This window comes from Thermobia domestica, chromosome 16 (assembly GCF_964235325.1).
Source record: "Thermobia domestica chromosome 16, izTheDome1.hap1.1, whole genome shotgun sequence".
Classification (NCBI taxonomy): domain Eukaryota; kingdom Metazoa; phylum Arthropoda; class Insecta; order Zygentoma; family Lepismatidae; genus Thermobia; species Thermobia domestica.
Genome location: NC_137469.1, coordinates 28,135,507 through 28,158,161, shown reverse-complemented (window position 1 = coordinate 28,158,161; position 22,655 = coordinate 28,135,507). Strand labels below are relative to the sequence as shown.

The following is a 22,655-nucleotide window of genomic DNA, read 5'->3' as shown; positions in this document are numbered from 1 at the left end:
ATGTGACTTGTAGGAGGTGCTAGTGGTCCGTCGCCTGCTTCTCGTAGTAACCCCACATGGTGTTTAGTATTCCGATGTAAATACATGTGATGATATTTACAAACAGGAGCATATGAAATTGTTTGTACACTGAGGCACATATTACATTATAATATATTTTGTAGCCTTAGTTATCTCCTGTGGAAACAATAAGTTAAGAAAAATCTTTTAAGAAGGAAAAATGCGCTGTGTATTCCTAGTTATTTTCTGTAGGATTAATAAATTAAGAAAGATCTTTTAGGATATAATTTAAGCAGCAAAAATTATACTTAGTAGTACTATAGTGCTGCCAAAATGTCTTGAGCCGTGGCAAAAATGTGAACTAAAGCCACACCTGCTACACACCCATGCGTCGAACCAATAAGTGTTCAGCTGTTGCTAAGCGAGGGAGCCTTAGCGAAAGGGAGTGGAATTCCTTCAGCCGATAGCAGCGCTTGGAATAGAAGACTAGATATGTCAATGCGGTATATCTTTAGTTACTTTCTGTAGGAAAAATAAATTAAAAGCGATAATTTTGGTTATAATTTAAGCAGGAAAATTATCCTTTGCAGTTCTAATATTCTCAGTGGTAGATGATAAAGAATATCATTTAGTTTAGAAATTAAATAAGAAAAAATATATTTTGTAGTCTTAGTTATTTTTTGTAAGAATAAAAAACTTAGAAAGATCTTTTAGGTAGGAAAATTTTTACTATATATTGCTAGTTGTTTTCTCAGAGGATAATAAATTGAAAACAAAAATCTAAGTTATAAGTTAAGTTATAACTTATGGTGGAAAGTTATATTATAGAGTCCTAGTTATTTTCCGTGGAGATAATAAAGTAATTAAGGATGTTTTAGGTTAAAATTTAATCAGAAAAAATACTCTATAACCTTAGTTATATTTTGTGCGGATAATAAATTTAAAAAGTTGTTTTCTGAGAGGATAATAAATTGAAAAAAAATCTATTAAGTTATAACTTAAGCAGGAAAGTTATATTAAAAAATCCTAGTTGTTTTCCGTGGAGATAATAAAGTAATTAAGGATGTTTTAGGTTAAAATTTAATCAGAAAAAATACTCTATAACCGTAGTTATATTTTGTGGGGATAATAAATTTAAAAAGTTGTTTTCTAAGAGGATAATAAATTGAAAAAGATCTATTAAGTTATAACTTGAGCAGGAAAGTTATATTATATAGTCCTGGTTGTCTTCCGTGGAGATAATAAAATAATTAAGGATGTTTTAGGTTAAAATTTAATCAGAAAAAATACTCTATAACCTTAGTTATATTTTGTGGGGATAATAAATTTTTAAAAAGTTGTTTAAGTTAGGTAATAAGATACTCTGTAATCCTAGTTTTCTTCTGAAGAGAGAAGTTTTACAAAAAAAAAAAAAAAAAAAAAAAAACTAATAAAATTGCAGAAACAACTTTATAGCCAATGATCATTTTATAGATCGATTACACATTTGGCGCATAATTTTAAAAAATTAAAGGGAGTAAAACTAGCTCAGCGCCTATTACGAGGATTTGAGGAATTAGGCAGGAAGGTGATAAAAAATACACTTCTCCTTTGTTCGAAAGAACGAGTAAGGGGGAAAATGATTTAGAAGTTTATGAAATGTGAGACTTATTGACAAAAGGAAGAAAATTTTCTCGGTTATCTTTTTTTCTTTGAAACAAGGAACAATGGAAGTATGCCGTTGAGCATTTTCTTTTTTGTTATGAAACGAAATATATATGTTGAATAAAATTTAAAAGAAGCCATGTTTGTTCCAAAATAATAGAAAACATAGAATATAATAATAAGTAATAAAACGAACAAAATTCACAGAATTACGAGACAAAATATAAAATAGTGGAAATAAATAAATGTAACTATCCTGAAAAGGGTAGGGTAGAGGTGATATTTAATTAAGAAAGGTCTTTTAGTTTAAAACTTTCGTAGCAAATTTTATAGTCTGTAGGTCTAGTTATTTTGAGGGAGAATATTAAATTAAAGTAGATCTTTTTTGTTGTGATTGAGATAGAAAAAAAATATTAAGATACATTATTTAATAAAGGAATCTCCTTAATGTAAATCTAGCAGAACAAGATAAATGAATGATGAGATTATTTTGTTTGCTTGTAACTTGCTGGTCCTGAATCCCTATAATGCGATCTCAGAACACGTTGGTAAGATAGAAATTTATATGTAGACTTAATTAGACTTCTTTTCAAAGGTGTCTTTACATCTTTCATTTCTCAAAAAATATTTCCAATGTAAAATGAACTTCCGGAGTGCATTTGTAACTTGTTTAATAAATACAACTAAACTATGTTGTATCTTAAAATATTTGATTTTGATGTTATATTTGCAGTATATTTGGTAATATACACGGGGAACCGTTTAGCAGAAGAAGTGAAACCTTTAAAGCGAGAAGTCATTGCATATTACTTTTGATGCCTGGTGACTTATTTATGTTTATTATGAGATATGATCCCAAAGTGAAAGCTGGATTTTCAGCTCGTTACAGCACCAAGAGCACTGTAAGTATAGAATGTAATGAAACTCGGAATATTGTAAACTCACGATTACCTGCGGAATCGCGTGGTGTGGCAACCACAGATAATACGCAAACTGGACACGAAAATGCCTTTGAACATTTTTATTTAAGTTAAGGAGCCTAGAAACATAACTATGACTTAACTAGCCATCAGCTAACTGGAGATTTAGCTCCCAGACTCCCGCATTTGTTTGCACTTCTCATTTCACCGTTTGAAAAGTCAAAATACCAAATTTCATGTTTCTAATCCTAAAAAATTTCTAGATATGACCATCTTATTTTAACAATTGCAATCCTTTCTCTCTTTTTTCCTGCCCATTTTTTCTTTCTTTGTAGGAGAAATATAAAGAAACGCTTAAATATGTCTATAATTAGACCTATTTTAAATGAAATTCTAAATATCACTTTAAGTAATTTCGAGATATGGTCATCCTGTTATAACAATAAAGCTTGCTACGCACTATGAGATAAATCCTAGGAAATATCTTTGGATTTATCTTAGGAAAAATGTTACGACATATTTCGTAGGAAATCTTACCCTTTTGTGCCATACGCGTAAAGATCTTTCCACAAAGCACAAAATTGATGAATTCCTATGCTAACTACACTGCATATCCTACTGATACTGATACCAGGCGCTAAATTGCACACCTCTAAAATAAGCATAAAAATCAGAAGATAAATTAGAAAAATATACCTAATCAGTCCCGCATCACTCTTCATTTTGTCGAGTATTTTTGCTCTTTCACCCACATGCGGCTGGCGGGAAGAAAACAAATTTGTTTTCACTTTTTCTCACCTGCTTAAATCGAATTCTTACGAATTTTCTTTCCGAAATAGAGCGTGCTCTAAACGAAAAAAAAAAAAAACTCATAGAATCGTTCAGAACATAGGAAATGACATGCGATCTGATGCCATACATATTGAGATTTTGACTCTAGGACAAATCCTAAGATATTCCCTAAGATTTATCTCATAGTGTATAGCGAGCCTTACAATCTCACTCTTTTTTCTTCTTGCCTTTTTCCGTCTCTTCTAGGGGAAATATCAAAGAAATCGTGATACACGTATCTAACCATTTTAAATGGGAAGTCTATATAGCAAATTTCATGTCACCATTTTTCAGATTCGGAGATATGAACATTTTAAACACAAACTAAATACAACTTTCTTACAAGGCTGTCTATAATCTTTATTATAAATTAACTAGAAATGTTACAGTTTCGGAAGTATATCACTTCCTTTTTCAGACTACTATTTCAACCAACTGAAATCATAAATAATATTACATCATTTGTTATCTCTACCAATCAGGAATCACTTTTCTTTAAAATTCAATATATATGTCCATAGTCGTGACATTTAAATTCTTAACATACATAAATAGCTTTGTAAGAAAGTTGTATTTAGTTTGTGTTTAAGATGGACACAAGGCCTTTTTATCATAGTAACCATGAACATTTTACTAGAATATTTTAAACCCCATGTTTTCTCTTCAACAAATTTACAAAAATCCCTCATTTGTGGTACCGTACGTTACATATTCTGTGTACTGTCAAAAATTTTAAGTTTCTAGCTTATGCAGCTTGACCTGGACGTTGATCAGTTATAGATATACCACATTGACTTGATCCCTAGTTTTCCGTTGCAAGCGCTACTATCGGCTGAAGGAATTCCACTCGCTTTCTCTCCCTTAGCAGCAACTGAACCCTTATTGGCTCAACCCGTGGGTGTGTAATGGTGTGAAGTTTAGCTCGCATTTTTGCCACGGCTCAAGACATTTTGGCAGCACAATAGTTGTTCATTCAGGACTTCTTCTTTTGTATATAAGGAAGAAGATGTACATGTGTTCGCCGATAGTTTTCGAAACATTTATTCGATTTTCATATATGAGGGCATATTCAAAGTCGTAAGCAACATGTTTTCACAACCGTAATCTTTAGTTGTGAATGAAAACAAATATATCATCTCAATCTACAGACCTTCCTTTGTTCCTTTCCAGACGTTGACGCTGTTTGTTGCTAGCACGTGACCACAGGCAGGATTTCCAAAACCGCGGGCAGCAATGGTTCGTTTCAACAGCGTGCTGTGATTGAATTCCTTGTTAAAGAGGACCAATCTATTTCTGAAATTCACCACAGACTGCAGAGTGCCTATGAAGATATGTGTATGGGTGCCAGCACTGTTAGGAGGTGGGTGAAACGTTTTAAGGATAGAAACACGAGTATCGAAGATGAGCCTTGCAGCGGGCGTCATCGAACTGCCGCCATATAACGCAACAAGGTAAGGGTTGATGAGCTGATTAGAGGAGATAGGCGTATCACTGTGAATGAAATCGCTGCAAAACTTGGTGTTGGGCATAGTGAGGTACAAGAAATATCTCACAGCTTAGCTTATCGGATATTTTGTGCCCGTTGGGTCCCATGTTTATTAACCGAGGACCAAAAACATCAGAGAATAACCATTGCCCAAACCCTACTCCAGAGATTTCGACATGAAGGTGATTACTTTTTGACGAGTATTGTGACTAGAGATGAAACTGATTACATCATTATGAACCTGAAACAAAACGACAGAGTATGGAATGGTATCACTTGAATTCACCACCGAAGAAGAAAGCTAACACAGTGCAATCGGTAGGGAAAGTTATGGGAAGCGTCTTCTGGGATGCATAGGGTTGCATTCTGGTTGACTTTCTTGAGCCTGGTCAAACCATAAATTCTACCAGCTACATCCAGACACTTTTGAAGCTCCATCGTGCCTTGCGTGATAAACGTCCTGGTAAGAAAATCATCCTTCAACAGGATAATGCGTATTCACATACTGCACGTGCCACTATGGAGTAGATCAGGAAATTTTTGTGAACACTTCCACATCCTCCCTATAGTCCCAACATGGCACCCTCCGACTACCACCTTTCGATTTTGTGAAGGAACAGACGCGATACCATCGCTACGAGACACTGGAGGATTTTCGGCAAGGAGTGCATCAGTGTCTATGGGCAGCTGGAACCGAATTCTATCGTAAGGGTACTTTCAAACTTGCAACACGATAGAAACATATGTGCAACAAAAAATGGAGACTATGTGGAAAAGTGAAAGAAAGGTCTGTAGTTTGAGGTAATATATTAGTGCAGTAAAAATAAAGTTTGAGGTAGACATTTAGAATAAAAAGATGAGACCTTCTGGAATTTGTTCATGATCTCTTAATCATTAGCGTCCAGAAAATACCAAAAAATCCAGTTGCGAGTTTTCCGACATTTTGAATAAATAGTCTGCCATAAATTAAACATAACTTTCTTACAAGGCTGTCTATATTCTTTATTATAAATTAACGAGAAATGTTACAGTTTCGGAAGTATATCACTTCCTTCTTCAGACTACTATTCCAACTGAAATCATAGATAACATAACATAATTTGTTATCTCCACCAATCATGATTTTTTTTTCATTTTTCATTAAAATTCAAAATATATGCCCATTGTTGTGACAATTTTAAACTCTTAACAGAAATAATACGTTGTTAATTAATCTTTATATTTCTTTTAACATATATTAACTAAATTAAATACTAATTAACTATCTAAACATTAAAATTTTCTACCTAATATTGAATACTAAATTTTCTATCTGAATATTGATTACTAATTAACTACGTGAATATTGAAAAACATATAAATAAAATTTAACCCTATATTGTCCTTATATTCTACTTTTCTTCTTTCTTCTTTCTTCCCTTTTCAAAATGTCCTCCCATTCTTCATTAATATTCAAACCACTATTCATGTTCATAGCTTTAACGTACACTTCTTTTATCCTCTTCGCTTCTTTCCACTTCCTAACCAGTTGTCTCCCTTCATATTCCAATATTTTCGCTCCTTCCCAGTTTACTTCGTGGCCTGTTTCATCTACGTGCTTGTAAATGGCATTCGTGTCTCTCTTCAATCTTACATCATCTTTATGCTGTTTTAAACGTTCTTGCATTCTCTTCTTGGTTTCTCCTATATACACCTTATCACACATCCCACACGGTACTTCATATATCACTCCTTTTTTACATAATTCCGCTGACGTTCTCATCTGCTTTTTCTTGATGATATCTATTATCTTCATTCCTCCTTTCCTGTACATTTAAAACCTTCTTTCTTAAGAATTCTTCTTATCTTCTCTGATATCACCCCTGCACTTTCAATACCATGCCATCTTTTCTTCTTGTCCTCTTCTTTCTCTTCTTCTTTCTCACTTTTCTTCCTTCTCTTCCTGCTCTTTTTCTTGTCCTTTTCACTGTAACCATTGTCTTTCAATTGTTCCCATAGTTTTTCTATATCTTTCTCCTTTTCATCTTCCTTCGTATTTATCATTTTGATCTTCTCTTCCATATTCCAAAGGAAGGAAATTTTATAACATCGTGGTTTCAAAAAGAATGTGCATCAGAAGTTTACTGCAATAAAAGAAGTGATGTCGATGAAGGAACAAAAATTAATTTCATTATGTATAAAACGCTAAGAACATTTTTTCTCCAGCAGCTGCCACATCATCAGCAGATTATGTTGGGTTGTTGAAAACATCCATATCTTAACGTAGTTCCTCATTTCTTCTCAATATTTTGTACGCAACTTTCTTACCTTTACTGTGTGGAGCAGAAGTTGTATTACAACCAGTGAAGGCATGCAGAAATAAAATGCAGTTCACCATATCGCCCAATGCTCTCTTAAGATTGATACTGCTGTATATCTTATGTGGTGGCTTCGAGCCAGGAATAAACATGTAAGTCTCAGCTGTAGCGAGTGCTACCATCAGAACCAATATCTGAATCTTCTTCCACTATTACTGATGAGCCAGATTTTGCAAGATTTGTTGCCACTAACACAACTAATGTGTGTGCATCTCCAGGTGATTTATATACTGTACAACCAGATTTCTCGAGCTATTTCGTCAAAAGTGATATCAATTCGGATTTGTTCTTTGTGTTAGAAAGAAATTCCTGTTGAGATAAACGAACAAATTGGATGTTATCCTCAACGATTACGAGTATTCATGATTTCTTTGCTCATGTCCACTGTTTTATATCCTTTACGCTAGGTCGACCATCATAACCATCAAATGCAATAATTTATTTACCATAGTATTTTGTGATAAACTTCACATATTGCTCATATAATTGGCTGAAAAACTATGGAAAATCAACAACTAGACTTTTGAGACTCTTTTAGTATAATATCAATACATATAACATATTCTAACAGGTTTAATTAAAAAAAAAAAAAAAAAAGAAATAAGTTTGATCGATTGTAGTCGTAATTGCACTGGACTAGGGCTATTTATTGAAAAAGGCGGAAAACCCTCAACTGGATTTTTTTTTTTTTTTTGCAGGATAACAACATTAGTAAAACATATTTCTATGGATTCCATCTTCTTTTTGAAATGTTTATCTCAAACACTACTTTCAATGGACATATAGGCTTACATACAGAAATATAATGTGAAAGTCTACTTTTAGAGTTCTTGCGCACCCCCTGCCGACGCCACTGTTTACGAAATATTTAATAAACTAGCTGGACTTCCAAACCTATTGATACTTATCGGAAATTGCAATGAAAAGCCGTCTCAAATCACTAAATATCGTTTGTATTCATGTTAAATGGTTCATTCATATGCTTCAACAGAAATTGTGCGCAGTTCCTTGACGTTTGAAGCTTCATTGCGCATCTCTAATATTATATATAGTGACAATATAAACATCGTTTTAAAGCGTATAAAATTTCCAACAACTTTTATTCGAGCACCTTTTTCATGTTTCTACTCTGTTAAGTTGTATGAGGCAATAAAAAGATTATGTTCCCTAATACAGATTCCAATTTTTCACCTTATCCTAAAGTTATGCAAAAATGGTTACTCGTAGAAAAGTGATAACTTTTGCATTGCCTATAACGTTAGAAGTATAATAAAGAAAGAGTGATCCTTCTACGCTAACTAGTTTAGAAGTTATGCGGCATAAATTTAGTGCATATGAGAAATCTAAGATTGCAGACTATTTATTCAAAATGGCGGAAAACTCGCAACTGGATTTTTTGGGATTTTCTGGAGGCTAATGAGGAAGAAATTACGAACAAATTCCAGAAGGTCGCATCTTTTCACTCTAAATGTTTAAGTTTGGCCCGTTTTTGATGTAATTTGACTTGACTATATTTGGTTTCACTTATAAATAAAGATTACGGTTGTGGAAAAATGTTGCTCACAAGTTTCAGTATGTCCCTCGTATATATTCTATGAGGATTTTCGAATTCTCTGCTTACTGCTTGTGTTGAAATCAGTAAATGATGTGGGAACGAATTTGCTCCGGCTCATGATACAAAGAAAATAAGTGCGAAAATTTCGTAAAAAGTCATCATTTTTTTGTGAAATACAGTGGTATTGGTGAATCTTGAAAAAAACGAAGCTTCTGCTTGCTTCTTCAATAGAGGATCACTTGTCTACCTTCACTTAAAGTTACTCCTCTGTATCCTAGGATGTCCGATTTTAACACTACCTTTCAAAACCTGGGTGTTTAGTGGATGGCTGATTTCCACTTGGAATCGTTAATTTATCACTGCAAAATACTTTTTCAAAACATATATAATAAGTTTTCTGTCTAGAAAGTTTGTTGATTCGACGCAATATGATTCAGCCATAAAACATTAAAATTGAACGAGAGCCATTCGGAAAGCAACATCTGATTGGTTAAAAAAGAAACACCAAAATAAATAAGAGGAATTTGTTATATACATCTGAAAACGACTTCTTTGCTCTATGTTTCAACATAGTTTTCCATAAACATTCAAGTACTTATCATATTTCTGTACTAACTTAAAAGATCCATTAGCATGAGAATCTCCCGGCTCTGGCTTGAGCCAACGCGTGACCGCGTCTTTCAGCTCCTCCTCATCATCAAAGCTCTTAGATCCAATCCACTTCTTCATATGCATGAAGAAATTCACCGGAAAGCTCCAACACTGTGAAAACGTCGATTTTCACAAACTTTTCCATCTATTTTCTAAACGAGTTGATCAGTGACCACTGATGGCCTATCACTCCTCTCTTCGTCGTGAATGTTCGTTCGTCTACTTTTAAAATGAACGAATCCATTCACGAACAACTCCTTCACTCACGACACTTGGTCCATACACAGCACAAAGCTCCCGACGAATAGCTGCTGCCGAATACGGTTTTTGCCGTGAACGAAAACGTATAACAGCTCACACATCGCACTTTGTCTGGGTTTTCTATTGCAGCACACAATTTTGAGACGCTACAAAAGTGGAACTAGTGATCAACGTTCACTCTACCACGGCTGGATGCATGCAGACTGATCTACCGCGCACGTCTACGCAAAGATGGTAGCGCTGCCATCACACTGACCAATCGGAGATTACTTTTGGAATGCGCCTCGTACTTATTTATTGAAAATCAAATTGATTTTTATCAGTTACCAAAAGATCTCAAGAAATAAAAAAAAATATCTTTGAATTTAACCTTAAGAGACTCAATAAGAAATTAAGTTCCAACATTTTGGTTCATCTTGAGCTTCACCAGCTTAGAAAGGGGGGAAAAATTGAAAGGAAGATCTATATACAGGGTGTTTCAAAACAACACCGACAACGTTTGAGGTGATTCCTGACACCAAAATAAGACGAAAAATATAGACCAACTTGGGTGCACAAATGCTTCCTTTCGGAGTTATAGGCTGAGGAAAACATGAAAAAATGAACTTTAAAGGCTTATAGCTTCAATACTATGGGACCTATCAATGTCGGGTCAAGACTTCATTTAGTAACTAGTATGTCCCCTATCCAAATATTCATGTTTCAGAACCCTGCGGTACTTCCACAACAATTTTTGTAGAGGTAGTTGGTCAGTACCTGAAATTATATGCCTGCAGCCAAACTACCTCTATAAAACCTGTTGCGTGAGTACCTTAGGATTCTGAAACATGTATTTTTAGATAGCGCACATGTTAATTCCTAAGTGAAGTCTCGTCCCGACTACGGTAGATGCCATAGTTTTGGATCTATGGATTTTTAAAGTTCATTTTTTATGTTTTTGGGTGCCGAGAACTCCGAAAGGAAGCATTTGTGCACCCAGGTTGGTCTATACTTTTTGTCTTATCTTGGTGTCAGGAATCACCTCCCAAACATTGTCGGTGTTGTTTAGAAACACCCTGTACATAGACTTTGATATTTTAATCTCCTTTCGATATAAAATTCATTCAGTAGAAACACTGAAAAAAAGGACTAAAACTAGATCTAGAGCAAATTACACAGGCATCAATTTAAAACAAATAAATTTAATAAGTAAATAAATGTAATATTGAAATTTATGATTTTATTGATCTTTGACCTTCCTCTTCATTCACAGGACTACATTCAATCGAATGAATCTTTATATATGATCGATATCTTAGAAGATAACGACAATTTTGTACGCACTGAGTCTCAAAAATTAACAATTGTCGGAAGGATAGGAACAAAGTATGTTTACAACATAATAAATTATTTTTAGAAATTATTTTCTGCATTAATTTTAGCAATTAGACATAGAAAGAAGTAATAGAAGCTGAAAAATCAACAGTAGTTCACGAACAAAACGAAGAACAAAGAACATTTTCTTTAATCCGTCAACGCCCAGAGTCACCTACAGGTGACACTGCTTTAAAGGCATCTTCTTCCTTGTACAGTACGTCAACTTCGAAACTTTTTATGTGGTGATGCAACATATATAGGTAAGTAGCTAGTGCTACTCTGGTTCACTAGGACTCTCTGGTGGACGATTGGTGGACAAGAAGACGCCTTTAAAGTAGGTGACATTGGGCGTTGACGGGTTAAAATGCGTAATGACATCATTAATATATGTTACATAATAAATAATTTAAAGGTAATCTATATTTAAATTATAGTTTGATGCATTTCTGTGACATTTCAAAAATGAGTAAACCCGAATCCACTGCCTCATTTTTCACTGTTGATAGTAGGGGATGGACAAAATAGTTCATTTTGAGTTTAAAGTCCCCGTTCAGCAGCAAGGCTACATGAGCTCTCGCCTGGAATGGACAAAATAGTTGGCACTAGAAAACTATATGGAATGGTAATCAGCATCGAAAAATCGAAAATCATGGGAATATCCCATGGAAACGCGTTTTTACGAGTCAGAGAAGAACAAAGAGTACTTGAAGAGGTCGATACACAGCAAAAAAATAGGTGTTAAAATAACAAAAAATGACTACCACTTTAGCGTGTTACTTGTGTATCAATTCAGCACAAAGACATCGTCTTCCGAGCATATCAAAAATAACTAGTCACTACCTGAGAGAATTTGCATTGGTATTTATCGTTTATATGAGCAAAGCTTTGCGAAATGTCTTTGGCACTTCTGCCAAGTAACGAATAATGTTCTATATTTTCAGTAATCGGTGACAATAATATTGTTTTAAACCTGTGAATCGTCTGACAACAATAACAGGCAACAGTTCTGCCATCTTATGTTCATATATGCTAAGACACAAGAATAATAGATAAAGAAAACAGATGAAAGCACATCTATCTATGTAACTGTTGCCAGATGATTCACAGGTTTACAACAATATTATTGTCACCGATTACTGAAAACATAGAACATTATTCGTTACTTGGCAGAAGTGCCAAAGATATTTCGCAAAGCTTTGCTCATATTAAACGATAAATATCAATGCAAATTCTCTCAGGTAGTGACAAGTTATTTTTGATATGCTCGAAAGGCGATGTCTTTGTGCTGAATTAACACACAAGTAACACGCTAAAGTGGGAGTCATTTTGTGTCTTATCAACACCTCATTTTTTTACAGTGTAACTTCCTGAAGTTACACTGTAAAGAGTAAGCACTGAAGAGTAAGAGCTGAAGTATCTGGAAAGTATTTTGACGAGAGACGCTTACTGTATCAAAGAGATTAGGTCAAGAATCGCCATAGCCAAAGAAGCATTGAACAAGAAAATATCACTTAATTAGCAGGTTCAATATTGGGCTAAGGAATAAGTTGATCAAATGCTATATATGGAGAATTGGACTGTATGGTCAAGAGACTTGGGCATTACGGAAGTTAGAGAAGAAATATTCAGAGAGCTTTGAAATCTTGTGTTGAAAGAAAATAGAGAAGACAAAATAAACCGAAAGAGAGAGAGAGAGAGAGAGTATAACAAACGAAGATCTTATAAAACATATAGGAGAGAAGAGGACACTTTTAGTCAGCATCCTTCGTAGGAAAGTCAATTGGATTGGGCACATCTTGCAAAGAAATTGTCTTTTTTCACGCAAGCATAGAAGGAAAGCGAGGCATAGAAAATAGGAGAACACAACTGATGGATGATTTGAAGAAAAGAACAAAATATTGGGAGTTGAAAGAGAAAGCTGAAGATTAAGACACGTGGAAGAAACATTCTCAGCCCCAAAATTTAAGAAAAAAAAAATCATTAGTTCCAGAACCTGCGAAAAGACGAAACATAATAATATTAATAATAATAATAATAATAATAATAATAATAATAATAATAATAATAATAATAATAATAATAGTGAAGAAAAGATGCGTTTTAAATTTAAACAGTTAAGGTAATTGGGAGTACATTCTTCTAAACAACATGAATTATCACGCTCGTTAAATAGCATTCATCATACTGATTATTATCATATCCAAAGAAACTAAACTTTTTTTTTTTTATCAGCGTGTTATCGAGAAAATCGACTTTAAATTTTGGCGATGAATTGATATAATGGTGAATATCTCCCGGACGCGGGGAAAGATATCCCTGTCGGGTCAAAATATAACAGAGAAAGTCATACCCAAGCAATGAAATGACTTCCAGATAGAAGTAAAAATGAAATGTAGTTTTCTTTTAACATCCTATGGTTATCTGCTTTAGGGTAAAGGAGACGATTAATTAATGAAATTAAAGTCTTTGAGCTCTTCTACCAGAAACTGAACCCAGGATCACGTGAACCAGAGTGACACGCGCTACCACTAGACCAGAAGGGAAGGCTTTACCTATAGAAGGGGAGAAGTTGCCGCGGAACAGGGATTCCCGTAGAAAGAAGGGGAACTCAAACAGAAAATAGGTATGCCTACCAGATGAAAAAAAAAAAAAAAAGAGTGACAAAAACGCTTAATGGTATCCACAAATGGTGACAATTAACAAGGAGGAGATCTTGAACAGTTGCATAAAGATTTCCGGAAGCAGTGCAAAATCGTTTTGGGACAGAAAGAGGAATCGGTCATGTTACCTAGATACAAGGTTTACTACCACTCAACATTCAGTATACACCACAAAAACAATATAAAACTGTCAAGCCACGAGGAAAGTGGTTGCCAGTCTTGCCAACTGCATATAGAAAAACGTAGCTGAAAACGAGAACACACATGCGAGCAATTTGACTACTACGGAATTCAAAAACGGTAGTAGGTTGCAACATGAGAAATGTATCGTCGAAGCAGGTGCACTGAAATACTACAGTCCCTATAGTTAAGATGAAGATCAGGTTCATAAAGACAGTGCACCTGAAACTACAATGGTAGTGGCTCGTGAATAATGAAGAGGGACATATTCATCTATATGTATCACATGAAACTTTCGGATTGTCCTTCATGAGACTAGCATACACATACAAAGATTCTGGCCTGTTCCCGAATATTAGCACACGCTCTGAACACGCTTTGATGTATATGTTCTAGCTCACCTGGTGATCTGGCACAGATTTGGCGCACACAAATGTCTTCAGATAAACCTACAAAAAATAATGAAGTTGACGGAAGTCTGGGATCGTGCAGACGATGACCAGGACTGTCCTGATTCATCCATCTGACAGGTCCTCCACATTCTGCGTACGTTCAGACCTGCTATAGTGCGCGGGTATCCTACTGTGTATTTAGCCACAAGCCTGGAACTCACAATAGAATTCCTTTGAACATCTCGAAATATACCCTCCTCGACTACAGTGGCTCGTACTATACGTTGTCATTCTCGACTCAGAGCCACCACTTCCAACGCACTCGTCTCATCAGGCGACGATATACAGTATCGTATTGCTCGTTGCATCAATTACGCGTATGTGCTATCGTACCTGCCTCTTGAACTACGTGTTTTCTGTGTACAGTTTCCAATACTAGCTAGAGGTTCCTTGTGGCTTTGACTGTTTTGTGTTGCTCCTGTGGCATGGACTGGTTATCTATGGGTAGTGAACCTTGTGCCTAGGTAACATGACTGATTCCTCTTCTGCCTCAGAGAGATATTGTGCTGACCATGGGAATTCCTCTTTCCGCGTTTGTTGTGGACTTTTCTTTGTCCATTGTTGCTATTTGTAGATTCCATTATGCGTTTCGTCACCCTTCTTCTGTTTTCTTGTGTCTGGACCTTATTTTTCATTTAGGGTTTCCCATCTTTCTATGAAATTCCCTTTGTGTGGCAATCTCTCCGCTTCTATCTATACATCATTGTATTTGCCGTGTATGACTTTCTGTGTAAACTTTTGTCCCGGCACCGATATCTTTCTGCGTTCGTAAAGAATGCGGCATTTCTTCATCAAAATTTTAAGTCAATTTTCTCAAAATGCGCAGAAAGTGTTGCTAGAGTTGAGTTCTTTGTATATGACAGGCTGTAGAATTAAGGCCATTTAACAAGCTAATTGTCTCTTCGATAGCCCATTGGCATCTCTTTAGGTTCCTGAGTTTATCTTTAATCTGGTTAAGATAATGTAAGGGTTGTCTTAAGTATAATGCGAGGGTTGCTTTTTTTCACTTCCATTAAACCACCAGAGCAGAATGAAGTGAGATGGCGAAACGCAAATTACTTAAAGTTGTTCATTGGAGATCTCATATCGTCCATTCCAAAAGGCAGACTCTGTTATTCAATATTCTCTTAATAGTGACATACCTCCAACAATGATGACACACATACTCCTACAAGGAGTACACATACTCCTTACAATGACATACAGATTCCTAATAGTGATACACATACTCCTAACAGTGACGCACATACTCCTAACAGTGACATACATACCCCTAAAAGTGACACATGTACTTCTAACAGTGATACATATACACCTAACAATGACACATACTTCTACCAGTGACATTATACTCCGAAATGTGAAACATATACTCTTAACAGTGGCATACATAGTCCTAACAGTGACATAATATCCTAATAGTGACGTCATACTCCTAAGAGTGACATACATACTCCTAATAGTGACACAATACTCCTAACAGTGACATGCATACTTATAACAATGACATATACACTCCTAAATGTGACACAATACTGCTACCTGTGACACACATACTCCTAACAGTGATACACATGCTCTAACGGTGACAAATGTGCTCTTAACAATAACACAACTAATAACTGTGACCTAATACTCTCAGCAGTGACAAAGATACTCTTAACAGTGACACACATACTCTTAACAATGATACACATAATCCTAACCGTGATACAATACTCTTAACAGTGATACACATACTCATAACAGTGATACACATACCGTAACGGTGACACATGTGCTCTTAACAATGATACACAAAACTCCTAAAAGTGACATAATATCCTAATAGCGACGTCATACTTCTAAGAGTGACGTACTCCTAATAGTGACACAATACTCCTACTTAACAGTGGTGCACATACTCCTAATCACACTCCTAAAAGTGGCATACATACTCCTAACAATAACATACATACTAAAAAGTGATATACATATTCTTAACAGTGACAGTCCTAAGAGTGACACATAATTGAATCAGTCACTGTGAAAAGACCATACGACCATCCTCGCCACATTTTCATTTTAGTGCAAAGTCGAGACCTACACGAAGAAACGCGCATCCTCTGTGAAAACACCAATTGTATGGTCACATTATGTTATATATTCTAAACTATTGCCTCAATATCATCGATGCCATTGTACACGTCGAGTTTGCAATCCAAAATTTCTTCTTTCTCCTCAACAATTTACTTTGATGGATATACGGCTTTTGCAAAATGACTGATTCAATTATAATAGTGGTGCATACTACATGTAAATTAAATTTCTGAATTAAGGTTGTATTAATTTGTTCGGTTTTCTTCTCTTTTCAGAATAAGAAATGGTTATTACGTAATTTTCAACCATGAAAGCAGAGCATACAAGGTGTGGAGCATAATCATTGATCTCTTTGTATGTTTCGTTACGTCATTTGCTCTTGTGGCTTATCCGCTATATTGGGGAAATATGAAGCTATATCATACCATTGTGTACTTATCAGATCTTGTGTATTATGTCAAAATCTACGTCATGTTACGTACAAGTTATGAAGACGAGAACGGAGAAGTAATAACTAATGTGATAAAAATTCGGCGCAGGTTAGATTATTTATAATTTTTCTAATTTTCAATTTTTTTTATAATTTCAGTACATTAATTTAAAAGAGTCAGTAAGTGATATTTTAATATACACTTTCAAGTTTCTGGGTTTATTTGTATCATATATTAAGGCTGTTTTAACTCCTTGTGCAACATTGATATCCATGCGGATATTATGTTGACGTATCCCTTATTAAAAAGGCCGTATTAATTCTGGAGATGCTGAAATTTGTTAGTGGATGCAAGGCTCAGTTAGACTCAGTTCTACTATTTCTACTTAGGTGACAGCACCTTACTGACAGAAAAGACAAAAAAAAAAAAAAAAAAAGTGTTGTCTCCGTAGACAGTAGGCGTAAGGTAGTATTCAATTTCAATACACAAGTGTTTGTTTTCCCTCTTCCTGGGAAAAAAATTTGAACCTAGTGCTTTTAATGTCATTGCTTATACAGGGTGTTTTAAAACAACACCGACAACGTTTTTGAGGTGGTTTCTGACCCTAAGATAAAACAAAAAGTATAGATCAACTTTGATGCACAAATGCTTCCTTTCGGAGTTATAGGCTGCTGAAAACATCAAAAAATGAATTTTAAAGGTCCATTCCTCGTAAACTACGGGACCTAAAGTAGTTGGATGAAGACTTCACTTAGTTGGAAGAAACTAGTATGTGCCCTATCCAAATATCCATGTTTCAGAACCCAGCGGTATATCTGCAATAGTTATTAAGAATAAGAATAATTTATTGTCGTTAAACAACATGATGCTGTAATAGACAACGTCAAAATTTAAGTTCGCGTACATGTAATATTTACAATCTTAATTAATCAGTACAATATTTTATATTTTACCTAGTACTACTTTTCTATTCTAATCCTGAAATTTCTTCCTGAAATTCTGAAATACTTTATATACACTTTTCTAAGAGCCACTTTTTACAAAAACATTTAAAATTTTTAATCTCCATTTCTTTCACTCTAAGTGGCAATAGATTATACAATTTCATCCCTATATATTTATAACTATTTTGAGTTTTGCACAGCCGCACATGGGGAATATTTATTTCATTTTTGCGCCTTGTATTGTGTGAGTGAACACTACTTCGAGTAACATAATTTGTACAGTTTTCTTTGATATACATAAGGCACGATAATATGTAAAAGGACGGGATGGTCATTATTTCAAAATCTTTGAAAAAAATGTCTACAAGATTCTCTCTCTGGATTTCCTGTTATCGTTCTTATCGCTCTTTTTTTTTTTTTTTTTTTTTTTTGGCACTTAAGTACTGTTTGTGCCCCGGAAGAATTACTCCATAATAGTATGCCATACGACAGATGAGAGTGAAAGAAAGCATAATATGCAGTGATTAATAGACTTTTACTTACAGATATTTTTAATTTACGTAACACATATACTGCCCTTGATAATTTTTTACAAAGTTGCATAGTATGCATATTCCAGTTTAATTTCGTATCTAAGTATATCCCTAATAGATTAACTGAGAAGCATTCTTTTGTATCAGTTGTGGATCTGCTGAGATGAAAGTATAACTTCTCTGTTTTATTATGATTCAAATGTAATTTATTGTGGAACAGCCAAACAGTAGATTTATCTATTGCTTTATTATTTTTCGTGTGTATTGCGTTGATATTATTATCTCTCGTTATAAATGTAGTGTCATCGGCATACATAACAGTGGTTTCTAATAAATAGTCAGGTAAATCGTTAATATATACCAGAAATAGAAAAGGTCCAATGACACTTCCCTGTGGCACTCCTGTTAATATTTCAAGTACGTTTGACTGTTTATTTTGTACACACACAACTTGTTTTCTACTTTGTAGATAAGACCTGATCAATAACAGTTCAGTTCCTCTGATCCCATAATACTGTAATTTCTGAATCAATATTTCATGTGAAACAGTATCAAAAGCCTTACTTAAATCTAATATATTAAATCTAATAAAATCTATTATAGAGGTAGTTGGCAAATACTTAAAATTATATTACCGTAGCTAAATTTCCTCTATAAAAATTGTTGCGTGAATACCTTAGGATTCTGAAACATGTATTTGTGGATAGCACATATATTAGTTCCTAAGTGAAGTCTTGACCCGATTACGGTAGGTCCTGTAGTTTTGAGCTATAGACCTTTAAAGTTTATTTTTTCATGTTTTTGGGAGCAGAGAACTCCGAAAGGAAGCATTTGTGCACCCAGGTCGGTCTATACATTTTGTGTTATCTTGGTGCCAGGAATCACTTCCCCAAACGTTGTTGGTGTTGCTTTGAAACATGCTGTATTTACACTCTTCCTTCCATTGTATTCGTTTAATTTAATATACAGAAGTGTATGTTCAACACCTTACATCATTACGGGAAAGAAAACGATGGAACATGACGCAAAGTGTGCAGCACTGAAAGTTTAGTGCATAATGTAGTTTACCACAATCACCTGTGTGTGTTACACTGGTTACTTTGCGTGGAGGAGAGACTAGACAAATAATTGAAAATATGGTTTTTCACCTCCAAAGCAAAGAAAGAAATTGAAAAGGTAACCACGCAACATCACTTGAAAAACAAAATACCAAGGTACTGGAAATTGTTCTTGGATGATCTGGAGTGTCGTTCACCGTAGAGCACTATTAGGGTGACATAAAAATACATTCAAGTGTATTATAAATGCGTACCAGTTAGTTCATGAAACAAAGAACCATGAGGTAAGTATAACTATCAGGATGTACAATCAAATATATGATGTTGCACTTGTATATAATTACAGTGTCCATTTGCATGGTTAAGACTTTGAAGTCCAAATTGGGCCACTGGGAGATTACAATGTAGCAGTTAAATAGAGAACTCGTTTTCAAAGTACCACATCGGAACGCAAACCAAGCCAGGTAGCAGAGAGTTGTCACGGGGAAGTAACTAGTACCATTCTTCAAGTGGAATGCATTGATTCCTGGCTGTAAATTATCCTGCAGTATTCTGGGATTCCATTGTAAAGTAGTAGCGAAATCCTGGTTAGAACTGCAGTCCTGTATGAACCATTTGGTACTCCTGGGAGGGTTGATGGCGTCTATTGACATCTATTCACGTCGATTAGCATCTACTGGCATCAGGAAGAGACGAACAAGGAACAACAAAGTAGGTGAAGGAAGGAAAGAGGAAAGGAGAATAAGGAGATAAAGATTGTTCTTTTTATTCAGTTTCTTCTGCTGTTGCATTGTTTTCCAAAGCTAAGCAGGGGATATTGTGCTTTATTTGGTTACCAACATTAGCATGATGTTGAAATGAAGTTACAAGTGGAAGATTTTTACAAAAGTGAATGTTAAGTATAAAGTGCAATTGTGAACAAGTTTTCTATTTTCGCTTTATTTTTGCATTATGTGTTTGGAAAGCATGAAAATACAAACCCGATGCTGCGCTACTGAAAAAAATAGACAAAGATGACGTGGTATTGTTTAATGTTCCTACAGTTGCATTTTCAATTGTTGTTTACCAGAGCCAATATGAAAGTGAAAGTGGTTAGACAGTTAATAGCAAGTACTGAAAACAATATACTACTGGTAGTATATAGTTGGAATTTTTGGGAGCCAGAGGAGAGGATAATGCGGTCGCTAATGAAACCTGGCCAACTGAGAAGGAAGGGAGGGATGTGTTGGGAGAGAGTTGCATGTGGAGGTATGCTCGGTGAGCTACGTTAAGGAAGCGAACTGGAGGAGATGGTAAACTTACAGACGATCTAAAAGGTAACAAGAGGTAAAGCTTGAGGGAAATGCATGTAAGAAGCAGGGAGTTTGTTGAACTGTATAAATGGTGGAGGCAGGTACATGCGGAGTGAGTAAAGGAGAGGAGGAAAGGAAAAGGGAAATAATGTAATAAGATTGCAGAGCAGATTGAGGAACTCCAACATAGGGAGGAAGCATATACATAAGTTATGAATGGATGTATGTGCTTTTTCTCGTTCTGTTCGAAAAGACAGTACTGCAAAGACGAAATAAAAAAGACATTAAATCGGAAGACCATAGATCGATAGATGTGTCTTTTAATTTTCTATTTTTGTTCTGTTCGTGTTGTAGTAATTTTCCACTGTAATAGCTCAAAATAGTTAAATTGATGAAGTGTTTGTTAGTGAAAAGTATGTTTATAATTTGCAACAAATGCTGAGTGTTGAGGTTCATTGGGAAAAATGTATAACTTCAAGCGTTCCTTCGCTGCTGCTCTTTGAGAATTGTCAATCTCAATCAAGAAAGAATTTCGGTCAATTCACATATGGACTCTGATAACTGGTTAGTAGAGTACTAGATTCTCCATTCTTGGTGTACAGGCGCTTGACGAGAACAAGCTGATTGGAAAAAACTGCGTTGGTGGATTTCGTGACTCCACCTTGTCCCGAAGTTTATCAAAAAACAACTTTCCTTATAGTTAACAAGGGAGCATGACTCGGGATAATCGTGTGTGATTATCAGAATTGTCCGGAGAGATGTTAAGGTATTGATGTATGGGGAAATGAGGGGTAACTCCAAAAAACAATTCAAAGGAAGAGACGCCGAACTGCGTAAAGGGCATGTGATTAGCACTGGCTGTAGCCTGCTGACAAAATTACTCTAGTTATTACTTGTCAAAAGTTTTAAGGCATGTTGAATTTTCTGCACTGTATTCTCAACTTTCTCAGTGGATCTGTGGCCTTCAAGAAGGCAATATTTAACTTGAATATTCAAGGTCTGTAGAAATTGCTTCCCCTTAATTGAAGTATAGGCAGGGTTCATATCAAGTTGAAGAACTTTAGGACACCCACAAGGAATGATGGTATCATTCATAGTAAAATCTAAAGATATCCTTTGTGACGTTGACGACTGCTCGAGTGATGGTATATAACGTCACAACTTCCATTGCTACGTAGAAATGGCAAAAACCATCGGCAGTTGTTGGTAGCTTACCAAATATCAATGATAAACGTATCAAATAGTATGATAGGTGGATGAGTTAGGACATGGAAGTTCGGTTTGTAATATACACCCCTACACATGGCGCAATCAATACAGCTGTTGAAAGCGAATTAAGATAGCCCTTGAGATGGGGTATAAAATATTTGGAACTGCTTGACAAGTACGTTTTCTGAAACTCGGGAAATGATAAAATTATTCAAATAGAGTATTCTTTAATTTTCCGGGTACACACAATAAGGCTCTATGGGTGTCCGTATAAAAATATTTCCTGTATAAGGTGCTATCTTTAAAGAGAAATTGCATCTTCCAACGGGTGTACTGTGGGTGTTGCGTATCTTATGTTTGTAAGACCTGAATGATTTTAGAAAAAAATTGTTGTGTCGCTGTAATTACGTTATGTCTGTATCCTTAGTTAAAGCCAATAGCTGCAAGGAATGGGAGGGCTTCTATTATTTCTAAATCACTGTCATCAAATTCAAGTGGTTGGCGTGACAAAATATCGCTTATGAAATTCTGAGAAGACTTGATGACGATAAATTGAAAATCAAATTGAAATATAAATTCAGTCCACCGTAGTGGTTTGGCGGAGAGGTTGGATGTGTTTCTAAACGCAAAAAGAGCCGAACTATCAGCTAAAGTTCAAAGGGAGCACCCAAGGGGTTTCTTCGAAATTCCGTACTTGAGTAATAAATCGAAAAGGTTGTTGCTCATAAATTGACAGAGGCTTAACTCGGTATTCCG

The 22,655-nt window shown here is 35.2% G+C and overlaps 1 protein-coding gene across 1 annotated transcript in view; it reads left to right on the top strand.

Moving 5' to 3' along the window:
• LOC145672437 (uncharacterized) overlaps window positions 1-22,655 on the top strand; it is a 273,840-nt gene that overhangs the window by 234,623 nt on the left and 16,562 nt on the right. The window contains exons 26-28 of the mRNA XM_081741594.1: window positions 2,378-2,546; window positions 10,958-11,070; window positions 16,708-16,971. Of these exons, the coding sequence (XP_081597720.1) occupies window positions 2,378-2,546; window positions 10,958-11,070; window positions 16,708-16,971 (546 nt within the window). The remainder of the gene's footprint in view (window positions 1-2,377; window positions 2,547-10,957; window positions 11,071-16,707; window positions 16,972-22,655) is intronic.